Consider the following 12,689-nt stretch of genomic DNA (forward strand, 5'->3'; position numbering starts at 1 on the left):
TCGTGACGCCAGCTCCGCCCTCTCATTACGTATTTTTTTAATTTCAGGAACAAGCAGTATAATGGTTCTTTCCCTCCCTGCTCCACATGCAAGCAGACCAAAGAAATTAATGCACGAGAATACGTCTGAGTATATCTTCTTTGTTTTCCATCAACTTGATGAGCATTCACATTTTAAGCTTATTAAAAGTTAGCTCACCAAATAGCTCATACATAGATTTGATGAACCTGCATTGATCAATTCATCCACAAGAGGGCCTAAGCATGCATTTATAAAATATACCATATTCTGTTAAAAAGAAAATAACAAAGAATTATAAAGGTAGGAAGGGAAACATAACTAAGAAATATCTTTATTAGGATTATGCAAAATACCACAAAATCTGTGTAACATAAAATGTTTGAGAATGAGAGAAATGCTGCCTCTAACATTCAAGTATTCTTTCAGTGTCATTTACACATGGGCATCTGTAAGGAGAGAGGGTCAAAAATGTCAGACTTTGCACTTCCAATATTTCGCACAATGACATCATGAGCCATTTGTTTTCATAAGAGATCATGACAAACTATAACAGGTGTCACTCTACCAATATATGTTTGAAGCTGGGTTGGGCTACAGAATTGATTTGGAAGTGGACAAATGTATCTCAGACTGTTGCTGAGAAAATTCCAAGGACATGTAAGAGCTGAGCTCAACATAAGGGCAATTTTCTCTTTTTGCAATGCATATTTTACTATAGTGCCAATAATCATATGGAGAGTTGTGCAAACTCATGTTAAAAGCAGCGAAACAGCTAACCGTGTTAAGAAAAAGTTATTCTGTCAAATATTGTTCTGAGATGAGGGAAGAAAGGTTTACAGTACAGTAGGCCTTCCTCTAAGAACTGGAAATAACTCCCTAAATAAACAGCTTACTGCCATAACATTCTGAAAGAAATGTCTCAGAGGTTTTTTTTATATGGTCATTCCATAAGTTGCAGCTGGACTTTGCCAGGGAAAAGTACAGGATATAGAGGATTTAGAAGAGAGAAAGAAAGGGAAAAGTGGATCCCTCTTTTTAGAAATCAGTCTCGATTTCTTCATCGCTGTTGCCTGTGAGTGGAAACTCTTGAAGGGTCTTTTGAGTGATGGAACTTCTGGATTGCATGGAACACTCCTGGCTTAGAATTGCCTGAGAGAGGAGACAAGGAGAAGGGAAGCAAAAGACCAGCATGAGCATCATTGTTACACCCAGTGATATCAATCCAGAATTTGTTCTTCAAGCGATCTGTTATGCTATCCAAGATCACATATTTCCTCAGCCCTCCTTCCCTCCCTCCCATAAGGGGATTGAAGAACAATTTGAGAAAAAGTTGAACTTCAGGCTCTTGCTTTAGGACAGTCATCAGCCAGCTCAAAAAAGAAAGAAAAAACAAAATATGAGACAGAAAATAAAAACCACAGAAAAAAACTAATTATCATTCAAGGTTTGTCATCATTTGTGATCTATTTTGCAAATGGAAATGCAAAACCAAGTGTGAGGGATTGTCTTTACAAAAGGGGATTGCGTGAAGGACTATAGTGAGGTGGCAGTTTCCTAGGATGGAGAGAGCACATTTTGAGGAGAATAGTGGACAGGATAAGGCACAACACAGCCCGGAGCTGGATCGGGGAAAGAGGAAGAGATTTAGGACAACTATTCCTAAGAATTTCTAATGGTGCATCCTTTATGATGAGAGTGGTAAAGGTTGAGAATCTCTCTATATGATATAAGCAAATAAAGAACTAAACTTGGCTAGATTGTTCTATGGCCATTCTTGGGATGGGTCTAATATCAATTTTAAATAAAGAGATATTTAGTTAAGTATCTAATAATTAAAAATAATTAATTAATAATAAATAATACTGTCCTTTGGATATTTATTCTTTATTCCCCTTGGGGTTCAACCACCAGAAATCCACCCCACCCCCATTTTTGTCCAAACTCACAGTCTTTTCCTCTTTGGCTGGGGGGCTTTGTAGAAACCAACACAGGCGCATATGCGAGGTTGATCCCTGCAATGATGGCCATGAGCCAAGGGAAGCCAATAGCTCGTATGAGAGCACCCCCTGTAGAGGGACCTGTCAAAAACAATACATTATTCTGACTGTAAAGAACTATCCTTAGTTTAGTCAATGAAGGAGGTGGAGGAAGACTGTGCAGTGATTCTTTGCTTTTAAAATGTGTTTCTCTGTAACGCAGCATAGTTTTCAAGCAGTATTACATTGGCTTGCTTTTTGGCAAAAAATTAAATGGTGAAAATTGGTTTTAAAAAAACTAAGAGTGGATTTAGGACTCAGGCTTCTTTCTGAGAAAAGAATCGCCAATCTTAAAAAAATTAATGCCACAATCAAGCAACAGCATCTATGTGCCCAGAAGAATCAGCAATTTGGGGAGAGCTGTAAAAGTGCTGAAGTACGGATCTTCTTTAGGAACACATATATTTCAAACAGCTGGTAAAGATTCTGCCCTTCCATTTCTGTTCTTCTTACAGAGAGATGATGAGGAGACCAGATGCATGAGGAGACCAGATGCAGTCATGGGATCAACATGAGTGACTTTGGGCCAATCACTCCCTCTGCCCAGCCTACTTTTGTGTGGGGAAATTGAAGGAAAGAGAGCACTTTCAGTTCCTATATGAATGTCAGGATGTAACAAACACAGTAAATAATTGATTATAATTGCCACATCTCTGCCTTCCAGCAAATTACATCTTATCAATTCAAATCTTACAAACTTACTTCTAACAAACTAAACATCCATCCCACCCACCCCACGTTCTCTCCATTTAGATCCAGACTTAATGATGCATGCATAGACTGATTGAAATCCATTTTAAAATGTTATCTATGATAACATTCTATATTTATTGGAATGAGTCTCCTTGAACTATAACTACATCTGGTTTTTGTTTTCGTTCTTTTTCTGTCAGGTACATGTTAGAAAAAGCTTATTTTTGTAAAAAAAAACAATTAGTCAATTAGTTTCCTAGGAATTGCCAATGTACAGATGCAACAAAAAGGTAATTTATGTCATTCATTATAATGCATTTTAGTCCATACCAATAGCAAAGCCCAGACAGAAAGCCACATCAGCAATGGCATAGATGCTGCCATAAACAGAAGTATGGCGAAGATCCACAAAGTATCCCATGATAGGCATCATTGATGAATCCACCATGCCTGTCCACAAAATAAAACAAAAAGATCTAATAAGAAATAGCATTTCATCCCCCATTCATGTTTCATGAACAAGTCATAATGCTTCCAAAATATGCTTGCATTCCCTAAATGTGGAATGAAATAACCATCACGAACAGTCTGAAATATACATTGTATTCCCTTCAGTTTTGAACCTCAGAATAGTGGCTCTTCCCCACCCCCAGAGTAAGATCTTTTGCCAAGAATTAGTGTGGCCATAAAATCGCTCAGCTGGGCTTGACTGCAGGAAAGTTTCACTTCATTTTCTACAACAATTCAGTTCCATCTGTACCTAGTACAATTAACTGAAGATAATTGTCCTGAATTGGATAGTCACAAGTTACCAAGTCTTTGAAAATCTTACCAAGGGCAAAACCAAGTCCACTATTAGGTCCAATAAGTCCATAGATATTATGAGCCAGGGGAATCTAGGGTGCACAAGAGAAAGGATGGATTAAAGCTCAGAAGTCATAACTCTTATTTTTGATGAAAACTTAAGGTGTCAAGTTCAAAGAGTGATTATGCTGTTGCAGCCATTTTCACTTCTCAGCTTGCCACAGAAGCGGGGAGGGAAAACTAGATCCTCTGGCAATGAAGACTACATTTGACGGAAGCCCAGAGAAACTAACTTTCTTCCTAAACCAGTTGTGAGCACACCTAGACCAATACATTCTGGCTTACCCCAACAAGGTAACAAAGGTAGACACCATTTTTGCTAACCTTGAGGGGGATGCAGCAGATTGGGTGAAGGAGTACCATGACAAAGGGGTGCCAGAATTAGGGAATGCTGATGCTTTTCTGATGGAGCTCAGAGCCAGATTTGAAGATGACACCCAAGTCCAGTGACCAGAATAGGAGATGCAAACCATCCATTACCAGGGATGGGTTGCTGCGGGTTCGCAGGGGTTTGGGAGATCCTCTAGCTAAGATTCTGTACAGTTTGCAGAACCCCCAAATCCCACTCCTGGCTGGCCATGCCTACCCTCCCCCACCCCTCCCAGGAATCCCCATGTGGCCCATTTTGGATGCAGGTAAGTACAGGGTGTGCACAGAATAGTGGTGGGATTAAAAAAGAATACTACCAGTTCTGTGGGCATGGATTGGTGGGCCCACCCCTGTTCATTACCAGTCAGATGGTAATGGAGTACATTCATGAGTTCTGGAGAATTTGCAAGGAAACTGAGGCACTGGCTGGAGAAGCTGTTGGTCTACCATTTTAGAAATGGCTTGAATCAGGAGCTGTTCCACACCTGCTTGCCCTGGGGAATACCCAACTGGATCTGTGACTGGTATTGACTGGCAACAGTGGTGGAGCTCAATATAAAGGAATACAAGAGGCATAGGGGCATGAAAGTTGGCCAAAAAAAGGGTTAGGAGAGATGCCGATTGGGAAGGAGAGCATTGCCTGCATCAATACCAGCCCCCCTGGAGGCCCCAAGGCACAAATCCAGCTTGTGCTTCCAATGTGGCCAGGAAGAACACTGAGCGGCTGTGTGCCTGGTACTGGGCCCCAGCCCTGCCCTAGTGGAAGAAACCCCAAAAGAAGGGATGAGAAAAAATCACACCAGGACATGGAGGTCACTTCCCCTAGCAGCGAAGGTGAGGAAGAGCAGCAGCTTAACCTCTATGAGAGCGACAATGAAGGGGAGGATGATCAAAAGGTAAGTGGAACCATCATCCCTTGTCAGTCCCCATGAGAATCGTAGTGCCCAAATTAGGAATCCAGGGAGAGGTGAAAGCGCTCATAGATTCAGGGTGCATCCGATGCTTAATCAGCTTGCAGCCAGTGCTGAAGTTGCGGTTATGAATGAGAAGGTACACCACCTTATGAATTTTGAGTAAGTGGATGGCTCATTGGTGAGTGGCATTTCATAGCTTGTCCAAACCTCCCATCAGCCCATAAATTGGCTAACATGTTTATGCAGCAAATCTACTGCAGTGGTGGGATTCAATTTTTTTACTATCTGTTCTGTGGGTGTGGATAGATGGGTGTGGCTAGGTGGGCATGACCAGGTGGGCATGTGACTTAGTGGGTGTGGCTAGGTGGTCATGTGACTTTTTTTCTTTCACAGCACCCTGTTTTTGGCCTAGTGGGAGCAAAAATGGGGCATAGCGGGGCCACGCAGAACCCTCCTGCACCCTGTTTTTGGCCTACTGAGTCTCAGGGAAGTCTCCTGGGTACTGAAAAAAGAAGCATTTTGAAGCCTTCAGAGGTAAGTATTACAGCGAGGGGGGGATCAGCTGTGATGCGCAATTTAGATTAGCTAGAAAGCAAGAAATCCAACGATTTCCTGCTTTCTAGCTAAACTAAATCACATGGCATAGCTGATCATTGGAAATACTGGTTCAGCTGAACCTGTAGCATTTTTTTACTACTGGTTTGCCTGAACCGGTAGCATTTTTTACTACATAGGGTGCCAAATCAAATTGTCTTGGTCAATTCACAGCCAAATTTTGGAGGAAATTCATCAAACTGATAGGATCATCCTAGGGGCTTAGCTTGGCTTTTTATCTGAGCACAGACGGGGCTGTGGAACATACTAATGCAATGGTGGAACAATTCCTGAATTGCTATGTCAACTATCAGCAATCTAACTGGGTAGAAATCCTGCTATTTGCTGAAGTGGCCTACAATAATGCCTTGCATAGTAGTAGGGGACTTACCCCTTTTAAGGTAGCAATGTGGGTAGAATTTGTGCCAGAATACCCTAGGGAACCCCACTCATCAGTAAGCTTGACTGAGTGGGTATGTTCCCTCCAAAATGCCTGGGGAAATGTGAAGAAGGCATTCACCAAAGAGTCAGAAATTCCAGACAGATAAGAAGTGATCATCCCAGGGGATATTCTACACAGGGGACAAAATGTATCTGTCTACAAAGTATCTAAAGTTAAGGTTACTCTGTAAAAAGCTAGGATAGAAATACATAGGGCTTTTCCTTATTGTGAAGGTCATAAACCCAATCACAGTGGACTCAAACTACCCCAGATATTGGGAAAACTGCACCCAGTGTTTCATTGTATCTACTTAAACCAGTGGTGGGATCCATGCTAAGGTCAGTGATGAAAGAGGCTCCAGATCCCATCATACTGGGGAGTGAGAAGCATTATGAAGTTAGATGAATTTTGGATTCCAGGCTATATAAGGGAAACCTCCAGTACTTAGTACAATGGAAGGGTTACCCAATGTCAGAAGCATGGTGGGTTAAAGCTCAGAATATGAAGGTGGACCAGTTCATAAGGAGATTCCGTGAAAAGTATCCCCCCAAACCTGGGGGCCCTTCCTAGTGGGGTTGGGGAACCTTGATGCAACTGATATGTATTTACTATTTTCCAGGTACCCTCCACATGCTAGGGGGGGTCCAACTGTCAAATTCAACGTGTGATTATGCTGTTGCAGCCATTTTCGCATCTCAGCTTGCCACAGAACCAGGGGGGAGGGAAGACTAGGATTGGAAGGCCAGTTCCCGGTGACAACAAGAAATTGTCCCATGGGAACCAAGGTCATCTAACCAGATAGTCGGCAAGGACTTGGACAGGTTTCCTTAACAATACCTAGACCTAATTGGACAATGTGACCTGCACTAATGGTGGGTATGGGAGAAACTATTATTTAACTATGCTAAAACTGTGAGAATAAAGTAGAGCTGGTTTTGCTTTCAGCTGTGCAGAAATGATGTAGTCAATAAAGTTGCCTTAAGAGTTTGGATTGTCTCAACCATGCTTGATTGGTTGAATTCATCAGTTGGAACCCGTTGATGTAAGGCAGTAGAAATATTGATGCAACATTCAATCATTAGACATAATGGGATGAAGTCAGCTCCAACCTTTAAAACCTTTTAGAAAACCCTCAAAGTATATTTTTCTATCAGTCTTTTGGATCTCCTAGCATATCACGCCAAGATATGCTAAGATTTGTTTACTCATGGTTTAATAAAACTAATTAGAATACACAATAAATCATGGTTTCTAAACTATAATGAGTAGATTTGCATAAGATTTGCAGAATAAAACACCATTGCTTAGCTCGGTTTATGTCCTAACCAGGTCAGATTCTAATTAATTTGAAGGAGTTTACTAGACTAGAACCATGAAGGTCCATAGAAAAAAATGGTGGCATAGGATGGGAAAATCACACAAAAATGGGTAGAAGATTGGAAGGAATTTTTTTCCTTCACTTTTAAATTTCCCCATGTTTTGTCATTGTTTATTAGTATATATCTTTTCTTATAAAATTCTATTAGGATGCAGGCTGCCACCTCCATATCCTCTTTGAAACTCCTGTGCTATCTGCAACAATGTTGGCAGATATTAAGCTAGAATTAAGACTTTTTGCTTGGTTTCTTCATTTTTGGGTTATGCAATGTGTTGTCATACTCACACAGAGGAGGCTGACTCCTATGACCATCATCCCAATCAATGAACACAGCCAGCTGCCAAGAAAAGCAATGAAGAAACAATATCAAAAGTTTTGAAGGCTGTTTGAAAGATTCATCTTGCAAATTCAATAAAACCATCAATACTGGGATACCTTTCTTTGCAGAAATCAACAATAGATTCCCCTGTCAGAACTGTCCTAAAATACCTGCAATAAATATCTGTGGAAATTTAGCCAATAGGTAGGTAGGTATGTAGATCATTTACCACAGGCAAGCTAAAGAATGCAGGATAGTTGAATAAGTAATGAATGGATAGATAAGTGTTGTGACTAGGAGGTTTGAACCTGCTCTGTCAGAAGACATAGGCTCGAGTGATGAGGAAGATCTGGCATTAAGGTTTGAGCCTGCCTTGTTGAGTGACACAAATGGGAGTCAGGAGGAAGAGGAAGATAGGGCATTGGGGTTTGAACCTGCTTTGCTGGAAGTTTCAGAATCTTCATCCTCTCCCAGACCTTCCTCATTAATTACACCTGTGTCAGCAGATAATCAGGAGAACGTGCCAGAGCCCTTGGAAGAAGATCAAACTGAAGAATCTTGGTTTGATGCAAGGAACAGACATAAGCACAAACATCAAGCACAAACTGGAAGGAGACGTAAAAATCAGGGACTGAGTAAGAGACTGACACGCCCCTTCAGGAAATATAAGGAGGAGTATTAGCTCTGAAGCCCTGTTTGGATCAACTTTTTTATTTGCGTTTGCAGTTTGGATAGGTTTTCTGTTTGCTGGTCGCTCTGAATTATAGTTATGCTCGTTATCTGAATTTGCAGACAGCTTCTGGGAAAACTGCCAATGATGAATTCAGCCAGAGGAAAGTTAACTCTGTTGTTCCTGATATTGTCTGTTCATGTTTTTTCCTTTGGACATTTGGACTCTCACCTTGTGGCCACAGGTGAGACAGAACATTTTTGATCCGAACCCTTAATTCCATTTTCTGACTAAAATGGAGAAAAAACAGCTAAAGCAGCAGCAGCAGCAGATATCTCAACTGATGCAAGATAACCAGGTTTTGCAGCAACAAGTCACCCAGCTGGTTAACCATCTTACGCTGATGCAAACCCCTGCTGCTCCTCCTGCTCCTCCCCATAGAAAATGCCCAGTAGCTGTGCCAGATAAATTCTCTGGACAGCCTGAAATGTTCCCGGCTTTTATGGGGCAGTGTCAATTCGGCCTATGTCTCTTTGGCCAGAAAATTTCCCTGATGACCGGGCTCGGGTGGGGTTTGTTATCAGTCTTTTGTCGGGTTCGGCTGCTAGATGGGCCACTCCTTTATTGGTGCAAAGTAGTCCCTTACTAATGGACTATCAGGGCTTTTGGCACCATCTACGCTCGATGTATGAGGACCCCATAAAAGCTCAGACCACCGCCAGACACTTAAAGGAACTTCACCAGGGGAAACGCCCATTGCAGGAGTTCATTTCAGAGTTTCGTCTGCTCTGCATGGACTCTGCATGGAATGAGGCAGCCCAAATGGACGCTTTCCAAGATGGTCTGGCAGAGGAAATACAAGATGAGTTGGTGCATGTGGAGCCGGCTCTAACCCTGGATGCTCTGGTGGTGCAATGTTTGCGCATTGACGCCTGGCTTCAATGGCGCAAGACTAGACGCCCAGTTCCAGAGCAGTCCTCCCTTTCAAGGCCGCAGCAGCATCCTGTGCAACCAATGCCCCAGGTCTCCCACAGTGCTGTGGCAAGGACTGAGGAACTGATGGAGTTGGGTGTGGTCCGCCCTCGTTTGACAGCACAAGAACGCACGCGGAGATTCCAGGGAGTCTTGTGTCTGTATTGTGGGGGATCTGGACATTTTGCAAGTTCCTGTCCTGGTAAACGACAGGGGGCACGAAAGCCAGTGCACGAATCTAATCTTGTACAGTCGGGGAAACAAAGTCGGTCTGGTCTCGGGGAAACTCTAAGCCAGACACGTATCAAACAACTGCCTGAAGTAGCGGAGGTGAACTCTGGTCCTCCCCGACATTTGCTTTTGGACACGCGGGTTTGCTTGCAGTCCCGGCCAGAGGGAATTCCTGCTGCTGCGTTAATGGATTCGGGGGCTACGACCAATTTTATGGACCAGGCTTTTGCAACACATTTTGACATTCCCTTGGTTGTGGTGGAGCCTCCCATTAAGGTGGAAACAATTGATGGGCAGGAACTGCGAGCTGGGCCTATTCGTTTTACTACTCAGCCGTTACGCCTGGTCATTGGGGACCATGAGGAGGCAATTAGTTTTTATATCACATCGGACCTCCATCTCCCTTGGTTCTCGGAATGGCTTGGCTACGGTTGCACGATCCTCGGGTGGCATGGGCACAGAATGCCATTTCGTTCCCGAGTCTCCAGTGTGTGGACCATCTACGACACACCTGTGCTGGCCAGGACATCATTGCCCCCACCGTCTCTGTACCTCCTGAACTATCTGACTTTTCAGATGTTTTTAGTGAGAAGGAGGTGGATCGGTTAACCCCTCATCGACCCTATGACTGTCCTGTGCACCTACTGCTCAATGCTCTGCCACCCAAGGGTCATCTGTATTCTATGTCTGAGCCCAAATTGGCTGCTCTTCACGATTTCTTGGAAAAGAACTTGGCCTGGGGGTTTATCTGGCCATCGTCATCTCCTCTTTCCGCTCCCGTCCTTTTGGTAAAAAAGAAGACGGGCGATTTACGTTTGTGTTGTGACTACCACAGGTTGAACGCCATTATGGTGAAGAATAGTTCCTGACACCCCATCGTGTACTCTCCATTCTCCTGCTGGTACAGTTTCTCCATCTGTACCCAGCGATGATCCTGCTGTTGATGATATGGTGGTCAGCATTTGGGATTCTTGCTGGCTGAAAGGACGATTTCAGTACTTCATCAGGAGGCTGGAGAATGGATCAGAGGCTCTTTCCTGGGAGGATGCTTCCACGGTTCACGCCCTGGACCTTATCCGGAGATTCCATGAATGGAATCATCAGACTCATGGGAAGGGCCCCGGGGTGAGGGATAGTGTTGTGACTAGGAGGTTTGAACCTGCTCTGTCAGAAGACATAGGCTCGAGTGATGAGGAAGATCTGGCATTAAGGTTTGAGCCTGCCTTGTTGAGTGACACAAATGGGAGTCAGGAGGAAGAGGAAGATAGGGCATTGGGGTTTGAACCTGCTTTGCTGGAAGTTTCAGAATCTTCATCCTTTCCCAGACCTTCCTCATTAATTACACCTGTGTCAGCAGATAATCAGGAGAACGTGCCAGAGCCCTTGGAAGAAGATCAAACTGAAGAATCTTGGTTTGATGCAAGGAACAGACGTAAGCACAAACGTCAAGCACAAACTGGAAGGAGCCGTCAAATCAGGGACTGAGTAAGAGACTGACACGCCCCTTCAGGAAATATAAGGAGGCGTGTTAGCTCTGAAGCCCTGTTTGGATCAACTTTGTTATTTGCGTTTGCAGTTTGGAAAAGGTTTTTGGTTTGCCGTTCGGCTCTGAATTATAGTTATGCTCGTTATCTGAATTTGCAGACAGCTTCTGGGAAAACTGCCAATGACGAATTCAGCCAGAGGAAAGTTAACTCTGTTGTTCCTGATATTGTCTGTTCATGTTTTTTCCTTTGGACATTTGGACTCTCACCTTGTGGCCACAGGTGAGACAGAACAGATAAGTATAGATGGGGTTAGGTATGGATGAATGGAGATGACATATAGATAGATGATAGATAGATAGAGGGAGGGATGGAGGGATGGAAGGATGGAGGGATGGAAGGACAGACAGACAGAGATTAGGATAAATCCTGGTTGTTGTTTTTCTCCTGAACATCACAAAGGAAACACTCCCCAAAATCACTCTCTTCTCCATGACAACACCATCACAGATGCAACAAGATTTCACAATTCTTCAACATTCAAAAATCTTTTGAACTTCTCTACTTACCGCCCCATTTTATTTGCCAGTATCCCAAAGAGATTGGTCCCAATTAAATAAGATACACTAGCAGGCAGAAAAGCTACCCCGTAAAACAAAAGAAAGCCATTTGAAAAGAAGGCATCACAGCATTTCCAAGGACAAAAGTCCCTTCCTGAGCCTTTGCTTAAAATGCTATAGTGTATGTTTGTGCTTGTGTGTCTGTACATAAATTAGTTGAATGCAAAAGACATATTCTTCAACAAAAATAAGAAACCAGAGTGTCACTGCAGGTTGTCCTATAAAGAAACTCAGTATTCAATTGAAAGTAGACAGGATATGGAGGTCAGTTCTAACAAAAGATACTAAGCATGATAATTCAACTCAACCTTTTAGAGGCAGCATCCAGTAGCTATCTCTTAGATAGTGCTAAGAGATAGCTAATCTTATCTCTGCAAAATTTATCTAGTGCTTCATAAAATTCAAAACAAGTTTCATGGTCAAGTCCTTGCAGGTATTAACCAGTGGTGGGATTCTACCTATTTGGCCTGGTTCGGGTGAACTGGTAGTAAAAAATACTACCACTCAGGTACTGGTTTGGCTGAGCCAATATTTCTTTCTTTTTTCCTCCTGACTATCAGCTGTGCCAGGATCCCCCTTGCTGTCTTACTGCTTCACCCAGGTGGCTTCCCTGAGGTCCAGGAGGCAAAAAGGGATGCGGGTGTGTGTGTGTGTGCTGCACAGCCCCCTGCGCTCCATTTTTTGCCTTCCTGGGATTCAGAGAAGCCTCCTAAGAGCAAAAAATGCCCCCCCAGGAGGCTTTCCTGATACCCAGGAGGCCAAAAAATGGAGTGCGGGGCGGGGGGGAGTGCTGCACAAAAAGAAGCCATGCCCACCCAGTCACATGGCCATGCCCACCTAGCCACCCCCATGGAACCAGCAGTAAAAATATTTGCATCCCACCCCTGGTATTGACCTACTGTCCATCCCTTCCTCCCTTGTTTCTACTTTACATGTTGTACCAACAGAATAATAATTTGCTTTCCAGTTATAATTGAACCAAAATCAAACATTTGACAGTCTCTTATAATTAATTTATTCTCCTGCAGGTGACAGATGTTATCACTAGCACCTCTGTTTGCCTGGAAATGACACAATGGGTT

At 43.2% G+C, this 12,689-nt stretch overlaps 1 protein-coding gene across 1 annotated transcript in view; it reads right to left on the bottom strand.

Moving 5' to 3' along the window:
• Positions 1-422: 422 nt before the first annotated feature.
• SLC18A1 (solute carrier family 18 member A1) overlaps positions 423-12,689 on the bottom strand; it is a 30,279-nt gene continuing 18,012 nt past the window's right edge. The window contains 7 exon segments of the mRNA XM_026718066.2: positions 423-1,170; positions 1,968-2,010; positions 2,012-2,099; positions 3,081-3,200; positions 3,583-3,646; positions 7,597-7,648; positions 11,557-11,629. Coding sequence (XP_026573851.1) covers positions 1,057-1,170; positions 1,968-2,010; positions 2,012-2,099; positions 3,081-3,200; positions 3,583-3,646; positions 7,597-7,648; positions 11,557-11,629 — 554 coding nt within the window. The 3' untranslated portion in view covers positions 423-1,056.

This window comes from Pseudonaja textilis, chromosome 9, assembly GCF_049901715.1.
Source record: "Pseudonaja textilis isolate UNSWEBS1 chromosome 9, rPseTex1.2, whole genome shotgun sequence".
In the NCBI taxonomy this organism is placed as follows: Eukaryota; Metazoa; Chordata; class Lepidosauria; order Squamata; family Elapidae; genus Pseudonaja; species Pseudonaja textilis.